This window comes from Argopecten irradians, chromosome 2 (genome assembly GCF_041381155.1).
Source record: "Argopecten irradians isolate NY chromosome 2, Ai_NY, whole genome shotgun sequence".
In the NCBI taxonomy this organism is placed as follows: Eukaryota; Metazoa; Mollusca; class Bivalvia; order Pectinida; family Pectinidae; genus Argopecten; species Argopecten irradians.
Window position 1 is genome coordinate 55,284,907 of NC_091135.1, and position 15,760 is coordinate 55,300,666.

A 15,760-nucleotide genomic window follows, 5' to 3' on the forward strand; every position below is an offset into this window, starting at 1 on the left:
TGCAGTATCTGTCTGGTATGCAAGTACTTGGTACCTGAATCAATGTTTTGTGATATCTAAATACTCTGTAACCAATATATTGTAATCTGACACACAGGGGACAACTCATGAAGTTGCACATCATGCCATTAGTAATCATCACAGTTAGATTGGGTTTGTCATGCTTATATAGTACTGGGGTATCTTACCATTGTTAATTCAACATTGTATATCAAAATACCTGGTGAAACTTTCTTTCTTCATTTCAGAAAGACAGTAAAGTATAATATTTTATAAACCAAGATTGAGCCCATTCTGAAAGCTAACAGGAAAGTTGTGCATGCTAATTAATTCAGAAGTATTGTAATCCCATCAACCAGACATTCTACTTACAACGGTGCTATATATTATACAGGGAGCTACATATAGATATTAATTCACTCATAATCATACCGCAATATATATATTCAGATAGGTTGTTTTTTCTGGCAAGAACTGATGAAGTTGTCTATCACTGATAAAAGATTTATTAATGATGTTAATTCAGCTAAAACACATAGATACCTGTATACAAATATTGAGATTAACATCTGCTATGTAGACAGGGTACAAGGCCTGTACTGTCTGTTATATTATCAATTTACCCAAAACCAATTAGTATACTATTAATGATAGTTATATATCAGTGGAAGGCCATGTTAAATTGTTGGTCCTAATTAATATAGATTAATGAACCATGTTACTTTACCAAAACTAAGCAACACTGTATTAGATTCAGACCTACTTTGATGGTACAGTGCGAGGCCTGAAACTGTGATTGATATACATTTATTGTATTAATTCATCCAAAGCCAGTAAGTAATACATCAACATATACAGAGATTCAGACCTGCTAGGGAGGCAGGACGCGAGGCCTGCAACTGTCTGTATACATTGCCCATCTCTGAGTTACGGGGAATGGTATAGTACTTCTCGATTTCCGGCACATAATCCTGTTCTGTTGATAAATCATAATCTGTAAAGGACAAACACACAGACAACATACACAAGCAAGTCAAAACGTGCAAAGAGAAAGAGAAAGGGGTGCAAACAAAATCAAAATACATCATGCATAGCAGTATACAGAGTACTCATATTCTGATTCTTAAATATTGTCGATAGTCATATTCAGGTGTGTGATCTAGTGAATATCATTCAATTGTCTAGTACACAAAGATTCCATTTCTAAAATCAAAGGGGAATAACTTTTGCAATTTTTTTTCAGATTGTAAATATATATATGTGTGATTTTTACACTAAGTTTCAATTGGCGACTCAATACAAAATTACCAGTGAAGGTGAGAATTGTTGATACAACCTGAAAATATTATTGATTGCATGCTATTTATTTTGTTATAAGTAGGATTCTGTGTAAACATATAGTATATTTACATTACCACTGCACAGATCCTATATGTTGCTACTAACCCCAATGTATGTTATTTTCCAATATTAACATTGGCAGTTAGGCTCTGGCGTACTACTACCACAATCAGAGTTCAAGAGGTCACAAAAATACTGGGTTTTAGTCAGTGTGAGAATTCACTAAAAAAATGCTAAAATATTCTTAAGATTGATCAATGTGAAAATATATTCTAGATAAAATATTTGAAATGGATCGAAGTGTTGTATCTATCTTTGTATATTTGGTTTGTTGGTAGGACTATTTCATCTACTGCTATTGTTAAATCGGTTGTTCAGGACAACAGACCGGAAACCAGTGCCACCTGGTATTTCCCGCCAAATATTAGGCTGTTCAATCGACTGTTGTTTTTCTCAGTACAGACCATAATTTAAAAAATTTGCAAATTTGAAATCTCTATAGTTTTCCTGAAAAACTATTATATGTGACAATACAAAGAAAACAGCTAGGTAGCAAAAGAAATAGTTGTCTATGTGTTCATATAAACATGTGACAATACAATCATAGACACTAGCTGTTACGGAGGATTACCTAAACTGAAATCAACATAGCATTTTATAACCTAATATTTTTCTACAGAGGATTAACTAAACTGATATCAACATAGCATCAGATAACCTAATCTTTTTCTACAGAGGATTACCTAAACTGATATCAACATAGCATCTGATAACCTAATCTTTTTCTACAGAGGATTACCTAAACTGAAATCAACATAACATCTGATAACCTAATCTTTTTCTACGGAGGATTACCTAAACTGATATCAACATAACATCTGATAACCTAATCTTTTTCTACAGAGGATTACCTAAACTGATATCAACATAACATCTGATAACCTAATCTTTTTCTACAGAGGATTACCTAAACTGATATCAACATAACATCTGATAACCTAATCTTCTTCTACGGAGGATTACCTAAACTGATATCAACATAGCATCTGATAACCTAATCTTTTTCTACGGAGGATTACCTAAACTGATATCAACATAGCATCTGATAATCTAATCTTATTCTACGGAGGATTACCTAAACTGAAATCAACATAACATCTGATAACCTAATCTTTTTCTTCGGAGGATTACCTAAACTGAAATCAACATAACATCTTATTACCTAATCGTTTCACAGATAAAACATCAGTACCATTCACGATAGGATGAGTAATAGAAACAGATTTAATTTACAATTATTAAATTTCAATCATTCTATTAAAAAATTTTCAATTTACTAATTAACATTTAGGGTATTCAAAACGGGAGTTTGATATATCAAAGCAACATGAGGCTTGATTTACTGTCGACCTGTCCAATAACATCAAAATATGATGTCACAATCACTGGAAGGTAGGACTAATACCATGGATGGTAAACTTTAACCACTTTGTTTTTGTAAACCTTAAACAAAAGTTCCGGTTGAAAAAAACAAAATAATATTCTTCTACGATTGGTGCCTGGCAATTGCCCCATGAAGACATTGAAATCGCAATGCCAGAATGGAGAATTATATAAACGTGTTCACTCCTCAACCATTTTGGCCCTTATAAATATCTACTAATATCAATTCAAAACTTCTCAAGAAACAGCAATAGCAAATGTCAACTGACAAAATATAAGATTGTTGCCTGTCCACAAATCTGTTCTTCTGATCGAACACAGAGTTAAATTGGAGTGAACACAAAAGTTGGAACCTTGAGAAAGCTTGGAATGAATGTAGAAATATCACTATAGAATTTCAGCAATAGTTATGTCATGAAACTGACAGTGGAATATCAACATCTGAGGAGGACATTTGATCTTAAATACATTATCTGTAAACTTTATAAAATAATAAGCAAATCATATCAAAGCGTTTGTTGTTATAACTACAAGAAACAACATTCAAGACTTTTGTTCATCCTATTTACGTTAGTAATAAAACAGCCAACTTATTTGATGAACAAACATGCCTCATTTCTGTTTTAAGTAATCCTTCCAGCCACAGTGACATGCTCACAAAAGAAATCTACACGAAGCCTCCAATGAGATTACAAATAAAGCCTTACCACCAGACGCTATGGTATCCTTGGACCCCGATGGTGTGCTGTTCATGGTACCATAACCGCTAGAACACTGCAGCGAATTCTGACTGGTCGTGCTTGATGTGTCGTACGACGATTGCAGTGCTGCAGTTGATGCCTCTAACTCCTTAATAGCCTCTGCTAGCTCCAGCGAGTTCTGTTTTATTTGCTATCAAAGAAAAAAATACATTTTATAGAGGATTGATAGATAATCAGATTAATTGTTCTCTAAAGTTTGAACTTATTTTGTTTGACATTGTAATGGAATTTTAAAGGTTTATTCCTTCTTCTTCTGTTTTTTATTACTATTGTATTTCACATATCATTTCATTTATTTGTTCCCTGGGCACATTTTTAGTTTTCACAAATCTGTGACCATATAAAGCTATTTAGTACTAAAGATAACATTCAAAATTGATTAAGGGTTTTCAAAAGAAGTGAAAATGAAATTGGTTTATGAATGAATGATATTTTACAACAGGTGAAATGTTCACTTGGAGAGTTAGATCCCCTGTCTCTTAGGTATCAGTACTATGATTAACACAGAGAAACTTTATCAAACAGATATTCAGAGAACAAGTGATTGAGCTGCACAACCATAACAGTGAACAGGTACAAGGAGTGTGTAACACACACAATGTTAGTTCTGTGTAATCCCTTCTGAATCTCAGATTCTCCAAAATCCCTGACCTTGACCCCTTTAATCCCCTTTAATAGGTTAAAAGATTGTTAGGAAACTTATTAAAAAGATCTCTTATTTAAACCTCCTTAGAGTTTGAGAACCAAGTTTGAAATCTTCACCATGACAAAAACACACTGGCATTTCTTGCTACGCAAGCTTAACTTTTCAAATATAACAAAAGGTATAAAGCATGCCAAACCTAATTGTGATGATCATTACAGCTAAATGTTTTACCATTTTTTTTAGATTTTAGAATCTGCACAAAATGAAATCAAGAGATACATGTATGATTTGACAGCCTACCATCTTTTGAACTTTAAAACTTGAAGCTGCTTAGAAACAAACTGAAAATTGCAGAAATATCTAAATATATCACAGATATAATAGTGCCATTATTGGTAGTACATTAAATGTACCCATATATGTTGATTATAATGTGTATATAAGCATTAATGACAAACAAAACCATGCAATAAAACACATGCGACAGATGCTAGGGTTATACATGTAATACTGATCTATACCATCTGAAACAAAAAATACTCTGTATTGCTCACCTGCCATATGTATCTAGTGATCATATAAATACATATATTAACATATTTTTAAGTAATCATGTTTAAATCTTAATTCTGAGAAGAATCAATTCAAAGGGTAAATTTGAGTATGGATGACTAGAAGACACTCAAAAGCATTATGAACTTGCTTGCCCTTCAGGGGACAAGAGGTAACACTACTTTGATATAAACATATCAAAACTCATAACAGGTTAAAGTAAGCAACAGTAGGCTGAAATACTGGCTCTCTTGTAATTGTTTGCTCATTGGCTTTAAGACTTATGTAGAGTCTTAGGTAGAGACGACTAAAGGTAAAGATTTAAAGGTGAATTTCAGAAGGGGATAAGGAAGCTTCATTTGGAGGTGATAAATACACCAATCATAAACCAAACAGAAATACATTATATAGACTGGATATCTGGCCACCAAATCTACAAGGTCACCTCAGTCAGCTATATCTTCAAACATTAAAGTCCATAATGGTTTTGATTCTAGCTATAATTTTCATTGTCTCAAAAAGGTAGAGACAATGTAACTGCCATTAATGTTTAAATAATGCATCCTAGAATGTTAAACCTTAAGTTGTCTCCTTAGATTCTGCAACTAAGAAATTGTTACATTGGCTAACATTAAATAATTTGGCAAAAATAATCATTAAATTGAAATGTATTGTTATCATGGAGCAGATTTACAATTTTTATGATGAAATATGAAAATTATTTAAGTCTATAAATGTATGTAAGACATGAATGACCACCTCCATATGCAATTTAGATAGGTTTGAGGGACGTGGGAAACAATAAATGCATTTGATCTCCTCTCTTTCATTGCAGATGCATGAATAAATTATACATACATGTAGATTACATGTATTTTGAGACTTTGTCTCAAGTAACATACTCCCAAAAATAATAAAAGTGTCTACATGCTACCAGTGACAGTATATACCAATTCTAAATATAGATTAGGGTGAAAACCAGACACTAAATATAGATGAGAGTAAAGTTTAATAAATTCTAGATATGGATGAAAGTGAAAAAAATTCTAAATGTAAAAGAAAAACAAACTCTAAATATAGATGAGAGTGAAAACCCATTCTAAAAATGTAAAAGTGAAAACTATAAATATGTAGATGTCATGATGGGGTAGATGAGAGGTTGTGCCTTGCCTGCTGTTCTGTGTTCTGACTGGCTGGACTATTCGGGTTGTAGTCCGTGTGAAGTGCCGCTGTACAACTGTCGAGATCGCGGATGGCCTCCTCCAAGTTCAGACGGAACAAGGACTAGTGTTTATGTGTAACCAAGGTAACAATTGTAGCAATCCAGTCGAAAGCACAGAAAAAAATCACCACATATGGTTAATATTATTACATGCTGAAAATATATTCCAAGAATATCTTTATATATTTTGACAAAGTAACAAACATCAAACAAATTGCTTTAAAATATAGTAATATCCTTCTTGATATCTCCAGATTTCCAGACACACTTGAACAATTATAGCACTTTAATTTGGTTGATAAGAGGACAGGGCTATGACAATTACCAGTGACACAGTGGATTAATAATTAGGCCATCTAGAATTAGGAAAGTCTCTAATCAGTTAAAAGGACCAAAGAAATGGTAGTCACTATACCAACCCCATTAAAATGCTATTATTGTATTACAGTTGTAACAGACGATGCATTCTTGTTATAAACAGATTTCTGTTGCCATGTAAATTAAAGCAAAATGTATATGTAAAGTAGACAGATAACTACAGTCTGAAGCTTGTTCATCATTCTTTGCCTAAAGCACCTTTAATCGCCAAAGTCTTGCAGATGATGGTTTTTAGAAGGTTTTTGCCTAGCATGGCTTAAATCACTTCAGCCTTGACGGCTCTTTAGCAGGACTTAAATTGCTTCAGCCTTGACGGCTCTTTAGCATGCAGATACATTCACAGTCAACATGCTTTATTAGTTTCTCCTCAATACAATAATGGTCATGTCACAGTGCTGAACATCCACGGGCAGAAGTGATAAAGCATGTCAGTAAAACAGGGGTAGAAATAGCCAGCCCAAAACCTAGAGATAAGACCAGACATGTTAACCTTTGGTGAGCAAAAAGAGGTAGATTTTTGAATCAAAAGCGGTAGCATTATAGCGGCATTTTTCGCGACGCGTCAGAGATATATAAATATCAATAATATGCAAAATAATTACAAAAACATATTTTGTTAAATTATAATTTAACTTTATCTATCACCATAGGCCTTGCATTGGTGGCTCATTTTGTATTTTTTAAATGTTAATTAAGGCTTACATTACATTTAGAAGATGAAAAATGCCAATAAATACATTGTATACTTCTATTTCAATGCTATTTATCACATTTTTTTTATTATACATTTTGGCTATTTGCTTGGTTTTTTTTCACTTTTTTTTTTTTTTTTCCGGCTCCTTTATTAGAATCACCCCATTCCAAAATGGCGGCCATTACGATTGCAAAGTTTATGACTTTCAGCAGACACTGTATGCCTATTTTACATTAAAAACGTGAGTAAATCATTTCATTATAAGTAGTTTTTGTTTTTGAAATGATGCTAACTAGTTTTAAGCACAAAATTTATTGAAAGGCCAGATGATTGTTTCCTTACGGTAGGCCTACGTAATACACATTGTTACACTCGGACACCAAGCCAAGGTGGAACTAGCCCCAGGCTGCTAATTAGCACCAGTGGGTGTTGGTCAGGGAGTGTTCACACCTCCTTTGTTTACTTAATTATGAAACCAGTTCCCCTACTCAGTCTGGTATGCATTTTGAAGCCACCATGGCAGCCCCAACCGACTATAAAAAAATTCAGAAATCGGAAGAAAAAAATTGAAGACGATGTTTTGCAGAAATCGGAATATTTGGATATTAAAGCGGTAGGCGGATTATCAGTCTCAAAAGCGGTAGACTTCCGCCAGAATCGGTAGGGTTAACATGTCTGGATAAGACTGCCTAACAAGCTGGTAAAATAATAAACATAATGGTAAAATACTGGATCTATTGTCCCAACAGATGGTAAAATACTGGATCTATTGTCCCAACAGATGGTAAAATACTGGATCTATTGTCACAACAGATTGGTAAAATACTGGATCTATTGTCCCAACAGATAATACTGGATCTATTGTCCCAACAGATGGGTAAAAATACTGGATCTATTGTCCCAACAGATTGGTAAAATACTGGATCTATTGTCCCAACAGATTGGTAAAATACTGGATCTATTGTCCCAACAGATTGGTAAAATACTGGATCTATTGTCCCAACAGATGGTAAAATACTGGATCTATTGTCCCAACAGATGGTAAAATACTGGATCTATTGTCACAACAGATTGGTAAAATACTGGATCTATTGTCCCAACAGATAATACTGGATCTATTGTCCCAACAGATGGGTAAAATACTGGATCTATTGTCCCAACAGATTGGTAAAATACTGGATCTATTGTCCCAACAGATTGGTAAAATACTGGATCTATTGTCACAACAGATGGGTAAAATACTGGATCTATTGTCCCAACAGATGGGTAAAATACTGGATCTATTGTCACAACATATTGGTAAAATACTGGATCTATTGTCCCAAGAGATGGGTAAAATACTGGATCTATTGTCACAACAGATGGGTAAAATACTGGATCTATTGTCCCAACAGATGGGTAAAATACTGGATCTATTGTCACAACATATTGGTAAAATACTGGATCTATTGTCACAACAGATGGGTAAAATACTGGATCTATTGTCACAACAGATGGGTAAAATACTGGATCTATTGTCACAACAGATGGGTAAAATACTGGATCTATTGTCACAACAGATTGGTAAAATACTGGATCTATTGTCACAACAGATGGGTAAAATACTGGATCTATTGTCCCAAGAGAAGGGTAAAATACTGGATCAAACTTAACACACAAGTAGATTTAGCTTGCCAAACATGCTGGTAAAATATCTAACCAATCTATGAAGTATTAAATAGTTTTTTCTGCAATGTTATAACATTTACAGCTGCTCTTTAACATCAAGAACTCATTCTACATAATTTCTGTAGTTAAACTTGGAAAGACAATGATTAACTACATGATGAAGGCTATCATAAAACTAACAAAAAATGGATACCTACCCTACATATATAAATTCAGATTGAACAAAGAGTTTGAACTGAAACCAAAACTGTTCCTGTCAGGCTATCTACAGTAAAACTTCTAGAAGTCAGTAGTACAATGGTAAAAGCTATCCGAGTATTCAAGTTTGGCTTACTTGCATATTTAGTGAAAAAATTCTGTAAACGTACTTATTCTAGTGCAGTCACATTTTAGCTCAAATGCGTAAAAAATGTAAATTACAATTCATTACCACTGATATAAACGGACGAAATTTGGTAATTCAATACTGGAAATAACCTTTTACAAAATTAGCATTGTACAAGAATTAGCGTTTAAAGGCAGTATGAAAAGCGCTAAAATAAAACAATCGTTTACACTACTTTGAATTAATGATGCTGCATGACCATGTAACACAAGTTTGAGTTAACAATGTTAGGTTATTAGATTTGTAAGGGATTCGAAGGAACGGATTGTCATAGAGAATGATATATGTCTTCCTCCATTTCAGGTTGAGATATAAACAGTAGCGGAATGATATATAACTCTGTAAATCTCCTCTTCTCTATGTATGAGGGCCTTGTGGTTATAACTACCCCTGACACTGACCCTATTTGTGGTACACACATGCCACTTGTCGTGTCACACACAGTTGTGTCACACACTGTCTTGACACACACAGTTATACTGTAGCATAAAGCAGCCGTTTTACCTGCTGGTGCATGGTAGAAGGGGGACTCCGTTCTGTGGGGGTCATGTCACTATCTGTACCCTGGTCCTTCTGCTGCTCTGCATCCGACGCTAAATCAGTCAGGTTCACATACAGTGCCTGGGGTTCTCCTTCGTAATACATAAATAACATGGTTAGCTGTAAGTACCTTTTTTATTTTTTCTTTCAACAGCATCAAAATTGAATAAAAGCAGTTTTAGTCAGCTCCTTAAGGCAACAGATCATTTAACAATAATGATAATAATAAGTTTATTCAAACTTGATTACAACATGAGTAAAAGATTCATCTCAGTTTTGGTAATTAGAAGTTTACATATAATATATATACAAAATTTCAAATGACAGATCATTTTAGCAAGGTTGACTAAAAGCAGATTTAAATTACTTTTTATCAACGTTTATTCTTTACCAATTCTTACCTGCAACAGGGACCTTTGGGGGAGCTACAGCGCGAGATTTTGGTTTCGGGGCCAGCGGGGGCAGCATGGGCTGAAGTTTGTTTATTGTAGCTGACTGGGGACGAGCATAGGGATTGGAAGAATTAGAGGATGTACTGTTTGACCTCTCATGTCTTATAACTGGGGGCTCTGATGGCTGGTCTTCTCCTTCCGGTAACATTGGCTCGAATAATTTGGATGACAATGCCGGGCGTTTCTGAGATTTCTCATAGGCTGAAGATATGGTGTGAGGACGCTGGGCCTCCGACTTTCCTTCAGGATTGGGAGGGTTTGGCCATGTTGTCCAGGTGGAGCTCGCTGATGGAGTATTGTCTGACGGCGTTGACGCCTCTGGTGTTTCTGCTCCTACACTACGACTATCCACATCCTTTAATAAAAGGAAACAAGAATATCCAAAATTAATCTGAAGACTTATAACAAACAGCCATGGAGACAGCCGTTAGGTGTTTTGTGGTAATTCACATGACATGTATCACTACCATGTTTGCATGCATTTGCTAAATATCTCTGTTCCCTTAAATACAGCATTCATAACAGCATATAACTGGAAAATAATCACCATCAAAGCCAACTTCTTTAATATACCTTACTTGACATACAAGTGTCCTTGAATTAAGTTCTTAGTTGTTAAAAAAACAAATCTTGGATATACTGTATACTTTTAGTATTGTATGTTGTGATGATCCAGCTATGGGTGAGGAATTAATGAGAACTTCATTAGATTACAACACATATGTCAACTCAAATGTTTTTTATATAGAAAAATATAGAATGCAGGAAGGGTACAACAAAGAAAGTTGAGAGAAAAAAAACATGGGAAATGTGACATAAGCATCCATGGAGCTAGTAATAAATTAAATAAGAAAATAAAATGCTTAGATTTGATTGCTTGATAAAATGTGAACAGCCTAGAATAAGGGATACTTACAATAATTGGTATGTACTGTACCGATGTACTGATATATACCGGTAATGGAAAGGGAGCGACAATTATTCACAAAATATTTCATATTTTCTATTTTTGCATTTAAGAATATTGAATCAACATAAACAAATATGTTTACATGTCAATAAAAATATATGATCTCTGGTAGGCTACCCGCTCAACAGAAAATGTGCGATCATTGCGTGGCTGCAGTGTACTTATGTGAACTAGCTTACAGAGATAAAGGATCGGAAGTGTACCCTATAGTGTGATTCATTGTATAGCGAACAATTAATATTCAAAAAGTACAAGCAACCTATGTGTGAAACTTTATATTTTTATTCATTTCCTGAACTTCTCTCCACACCTCATTTTTGTGCTTAGATAAAGTCGAGTATATTAGTATTCATTACACAAAATTTTTGACTGATTAAAGGAATATACTTAAAATATATGGAAAGTTTAATAAATGATGGTTGCTCCCCTTCCAAAACGTATATACATATACAGATACTGCTTATTGTAAGTATCCCTATTACTGGGAAATATTCGTCTTTAATATCAATTTCTGACTAAAGATCAAGTCAAACCTAGGAAGAACTTTTTCTCTTCTTTCTGAAGATCTTAATCAATATTTCTTACTTTGCCATGAATGATATGATGGTTTAGTCAAATTTTAGTATGTATACAAGAAAATGAAAATATCTGTATTCATAAGTATAATGATGAAGTTGGCAGACAATGAATAAAGCCCTGGGGTGTCAGATAAGCATGGAGTGGGAAATGGAAACAGTCAATGGGTAAAAAGTGATGTTTAATACTGGCAAACACAGATGTAATATTTATCAAGTATTAATAATGGAACTAAAGATTATCTTATGCTATAAAGTGCTTACAGGGTGTTACATTAAAATGCAAGGAGGATGCATATGCTTGTATTAGTTACAAAGTTCAATAGGCTATGTGGTGCCTTACTGGTATCAATAACTGATGGCAAGTGGTGCCCTATGTTTTAGTTAGAAAGGAACATACTATGTGGTGCCCTACAGGTGTTAGTTGCAGTTACATACTATGTGGTGCCCTACAGGTGTTAGTTACAGTTACATACTATGTGGTGCCCTACAGGTGTTAGTTACAGTTACATACTATGTGGTGCCCTACAGGTGTTAGTTACAGTTACATACTATGTGGTGCCCTACAGGTGTTAGTTACAGTTACATACTATGTGGTGCCCTACAGGTGTTAGTTACATACAATTACATAATATTTGGTGCCCTACAGGTGTTAGTTACAGTTACATACTATGTGGTGCCCTACAGGTGTTAGTTACAGTTACATACTATGTGGTGCCCTACAGGTGTTAGTTACAGTTACATACTATGTGGTGCCCTACAGGTGTTAGTTACAGTTACATACAGTTACATAATATGTGGTGCCCTACAGGTGTTAGTTACAGTTACATACTATGTGGTGCCCTACAGGTGTTAGTTACAGTTACATACTATGTGTTACAGGTGTTAGTTACAGTTACATACTATGTGGTGCCCTACAGGTGTTAGTTACAGTTACATACTATGTGGTGCCCTACAGGTGTTAGTTACAGTTACATACTATGTGGTGCCCTACAGGTGTTAGTTACAGTTACATACTATGTGGTGCCCTACAGGTGTTAGTTACAGTTACATACTATGTGATGCCCTACAGGTGTTAGTTACAGTTACATACTATGTGGTGCCCTACAGGTGTTAGTTACATACAGTTACATACTATGTGGTGCCCTACAGGTGTTAGTTACAGTTACATACTATGTGGTGCCCTACAGGTGTTAGTTACAGTTACATACTATGTGGTGCCCTACAGGTGTTAGTTACAGTCACATACTATGTGGTGCCCTACAGGTGTTAGTTACAGTTACATACTATGTGGTGCCCTACAGGTGTTAGTTACAGTTACATACTATGTGGTGCCCTACAGGTGTTAGTTACAGTTACATACTATGTGGTGCCCTACAGGTGTTAGTTACAGTTACATACTATGTGGTGCCCTACAGGTGTTAGTTACAGTTACATACTATGTGGTGCCCTACAGGTGTTAGTTACAGTTACATACTATGTGGTGCCCTACAGGTGTTAGTTACAGTTACATACAGTTACATACTATGTGGTGCCCTACAGGTGTTAGTTACAGTTACATACTATGTGGTGCCCTACAGGTGTTAGTTACAGTTACATACTATGTGGTGCCCTACAGGTGTTAGTTACAGTTACATACTATGTGGTGCCCTACAGGTGTTAGTTACAGTTACATACTATGTGGTGCCCTACAGGTGTTAGTTACAGTTACATACTATGTGGTGCCCTACAGGTGTTAGTTACAGTTACATACTATGTGGTGCCCTACAGGTGTTAGTTACAGTTACATACTATGTGGTGCCCTACAGGTGTTAGTTACAGTTACATACTATGTGGTGCCCTACAGGTGTTAGTTACAGTTACATACTATGGGGTGCCCTACAGGTGTTAGTTACAGTTACATACTATGTGGTGCCCTACAGGTGTTAGTTACAGTTACATACTATGTGGTGCCCTACAGGTGTTAGTTACAGTTACATACTATGTGGTGCCCTACAGGTGTTAGTTACAGTTACATACTATGTGGTGCCCTACAGGTGTTAGTTACAGTTACATACTATGTGGTGCCCTACAGGTGTTAGTTACAGTTACATACTATGTGGTGCCCTACAGGTGTTAGTTTACAGTTACATACTATGTGGTGCCCTACAGGTGTTAGTTACAGTTACATACTATGTGGTGCCCTACAGGTGTTAGTTACAGTTCACATACTATGTGGTGCCCTACAGGTGTTAGTTACAGTTACATACTATGTGGTGCCCTACAGGTGTTAGTTACAGTTACATACTATGTGGTGCCCTACAGGTGTTAGTTACAGTTACATACTATGTGGTGCCCTACAGGTGTTAGTTACAGTTACATACTATGTGGTGCCCTACAGGTGTTAGTTACAGTTACATACTATGTGGTGCCCTACAGGTGTTAGTTACAGTCACATACTATGTGGTGCCTACAGGTGTTAGTTTACAGTTACATACTATGTGGTGCCCTACAGGTGTTAGTTACAGTTACATACTATGTGGTGCCCTACAGGTGTTAGTTACAGTCACATACTATGTGGTGCCCTACAGGTGTTAGTTACAGTTACATACTATGTGGTGCCCTACAGGTGTTAGTTACAGTTACATACTATGTGGTGCCCTACAGGTGTTAGTTACAGTTACATACTATGTGGTGCCCTACAGGTGTTAGTTACAGTTACATACTATGTGGTGCCCTACAGGTGTTAGTTACAGTACATACTATGTGGTGCCCTACAGGTGTTAGTTACAGTTACATACTATGTGGTGCCCTACAGGTGTTAGTTACAGTTACATACTATGTGGTGCCCTACAGAGTGTTAGTTACAGTTACATACTATGTGGTGCCCTACAGGTGTTAGTTACGTTACATACTATGTGGTGCCCTACAGGTGTTAGTTACAGTTACATACTATGTGGTGCCCTACAGGGTGTTAGTTACAGTTACATTACTATTTGGTGCCCTACAGGTGTTAGTTACAGTTACATACTATGTGGTGCCCTACAGGTGTTAGTTACAGTTACAATTACATAATATGTGGTGCCCTACAGGTGTTAGTTACAGTTACATACTATGTGGTGCCCTACAGGTGTTAGTTTACAGTTACATACTATGTGGTGCCCTACAGGTGTTAGTTACAGTTACATACTATGTGGTGCCCTACAGGTGTTAGTTACAGTTACATACTATGTGGTGCCCTACAGGTGTTAGTTACAGTTACATACTATGTGGTGCCCTACAGGTGTTAGTTACAGTTACATACTATGTGGTGCCCTACAGGTGTTAGTTACAGTTACATACTATGTGGTGCCCTACAGGTGTTAGTTACAGTTACATACTATGTGGTGCCCTACAGGTGTTAGTTACAGTTACATACTATGTGGTGCCCTACAGGTGTTAGTTACAGTTACATACTATGTGGTGCCCTACAGGTGTTAGTTACAGTTACATATACTATGTGGTGCCCTACAGGTGTTAGTTACAGTTACATACTATGTGGTGCCCTACAGGTGTTAGTTACAGTTACATACTATGTGGTGCCCTACAGGTGTTAGTTACAGTTACATACTATGTGGTGCCCTACAGGTGTTAGTTACAGTTACATACTATGTGGTGCCCTACAGGTGTTAGTTACAGTTACATACTATGTGGTGCCCTACAGGTGTTAGTTACAGTTACATACTATGTGGTGCCCTACAGGTGTTAGTTACAGTTACATACTATGTGGTGCCCTACAGGTGTTAGTTACAGTTACATACTATGTGGTGCCCTACAGGTGTTAGTTACAGTTACATACTATGTGGTGCCCTACAGGTGTTAGTTACAGTTACATACTATGTGGTGCCCTACAGGTGTTAGTTACAGTTACATACTATGTGGTGCCCTACAGGTGTTAGTTACAGTTACATACTATGTGGTGCCCTACAGGTGTTAGTTAGTTACAGTTACATACTATGTGGTGCCCTACAGGTGTTAGTTACAGTTACATACTATGTGGTGCCCTACAGGTGTTAGTTACAGTTACATACTATGTGGTGCCCTACAGGTGTTAGTTACAGTTACATACTATGTGGTGCCCTACAGGTGTTAGTTACAGTTACATACTATGTGGT

The 15,760-nt window shown here is 35.9% G+C and overlaps 1 protein-coding gene across 5 annotated transcripts in view; it reads right to left on the bottom strand.

Annotated features, from left to right (window-relative positions):
* Positions 1-15,760, bottom strand: part of LOC138315995 (protein MTSS 2-like) — a 59,284-nt gene that overhangs the window by 5,259 nt on the left and 38,265 nt on the right. For 3 of the 5 annotated variants that reach the window (XM_069257453.1, XM_069257451.1, XM_069257455.1), the window contains 5 exons: positions 10,032-10,437; positions 9,595-9,722; positions 5,914-6,027; positions 3,492-3,675; positions 869-994 (listed from right to left, as the gene is read on the bottom strand). In XM_069257453.1, the coding sequence (XP_069113554.1) occupies positions 869-994; positions 3,492-3,675; positions 5,914-6,027; positions 9,595-9,722; positions 10,032-10,437 (958 nt within the window). The remainder of the gene's footprint in view (positions 1-868; positions 995-3,491; positions 3,676-5,913; positions 6,028-9,594; positions 9,723-10,031; positions 10,438-15,760) is intronic. The other 2 variants (XM_069257454.1, XM_069257456.1) reach the window with 2 other exon arrangements.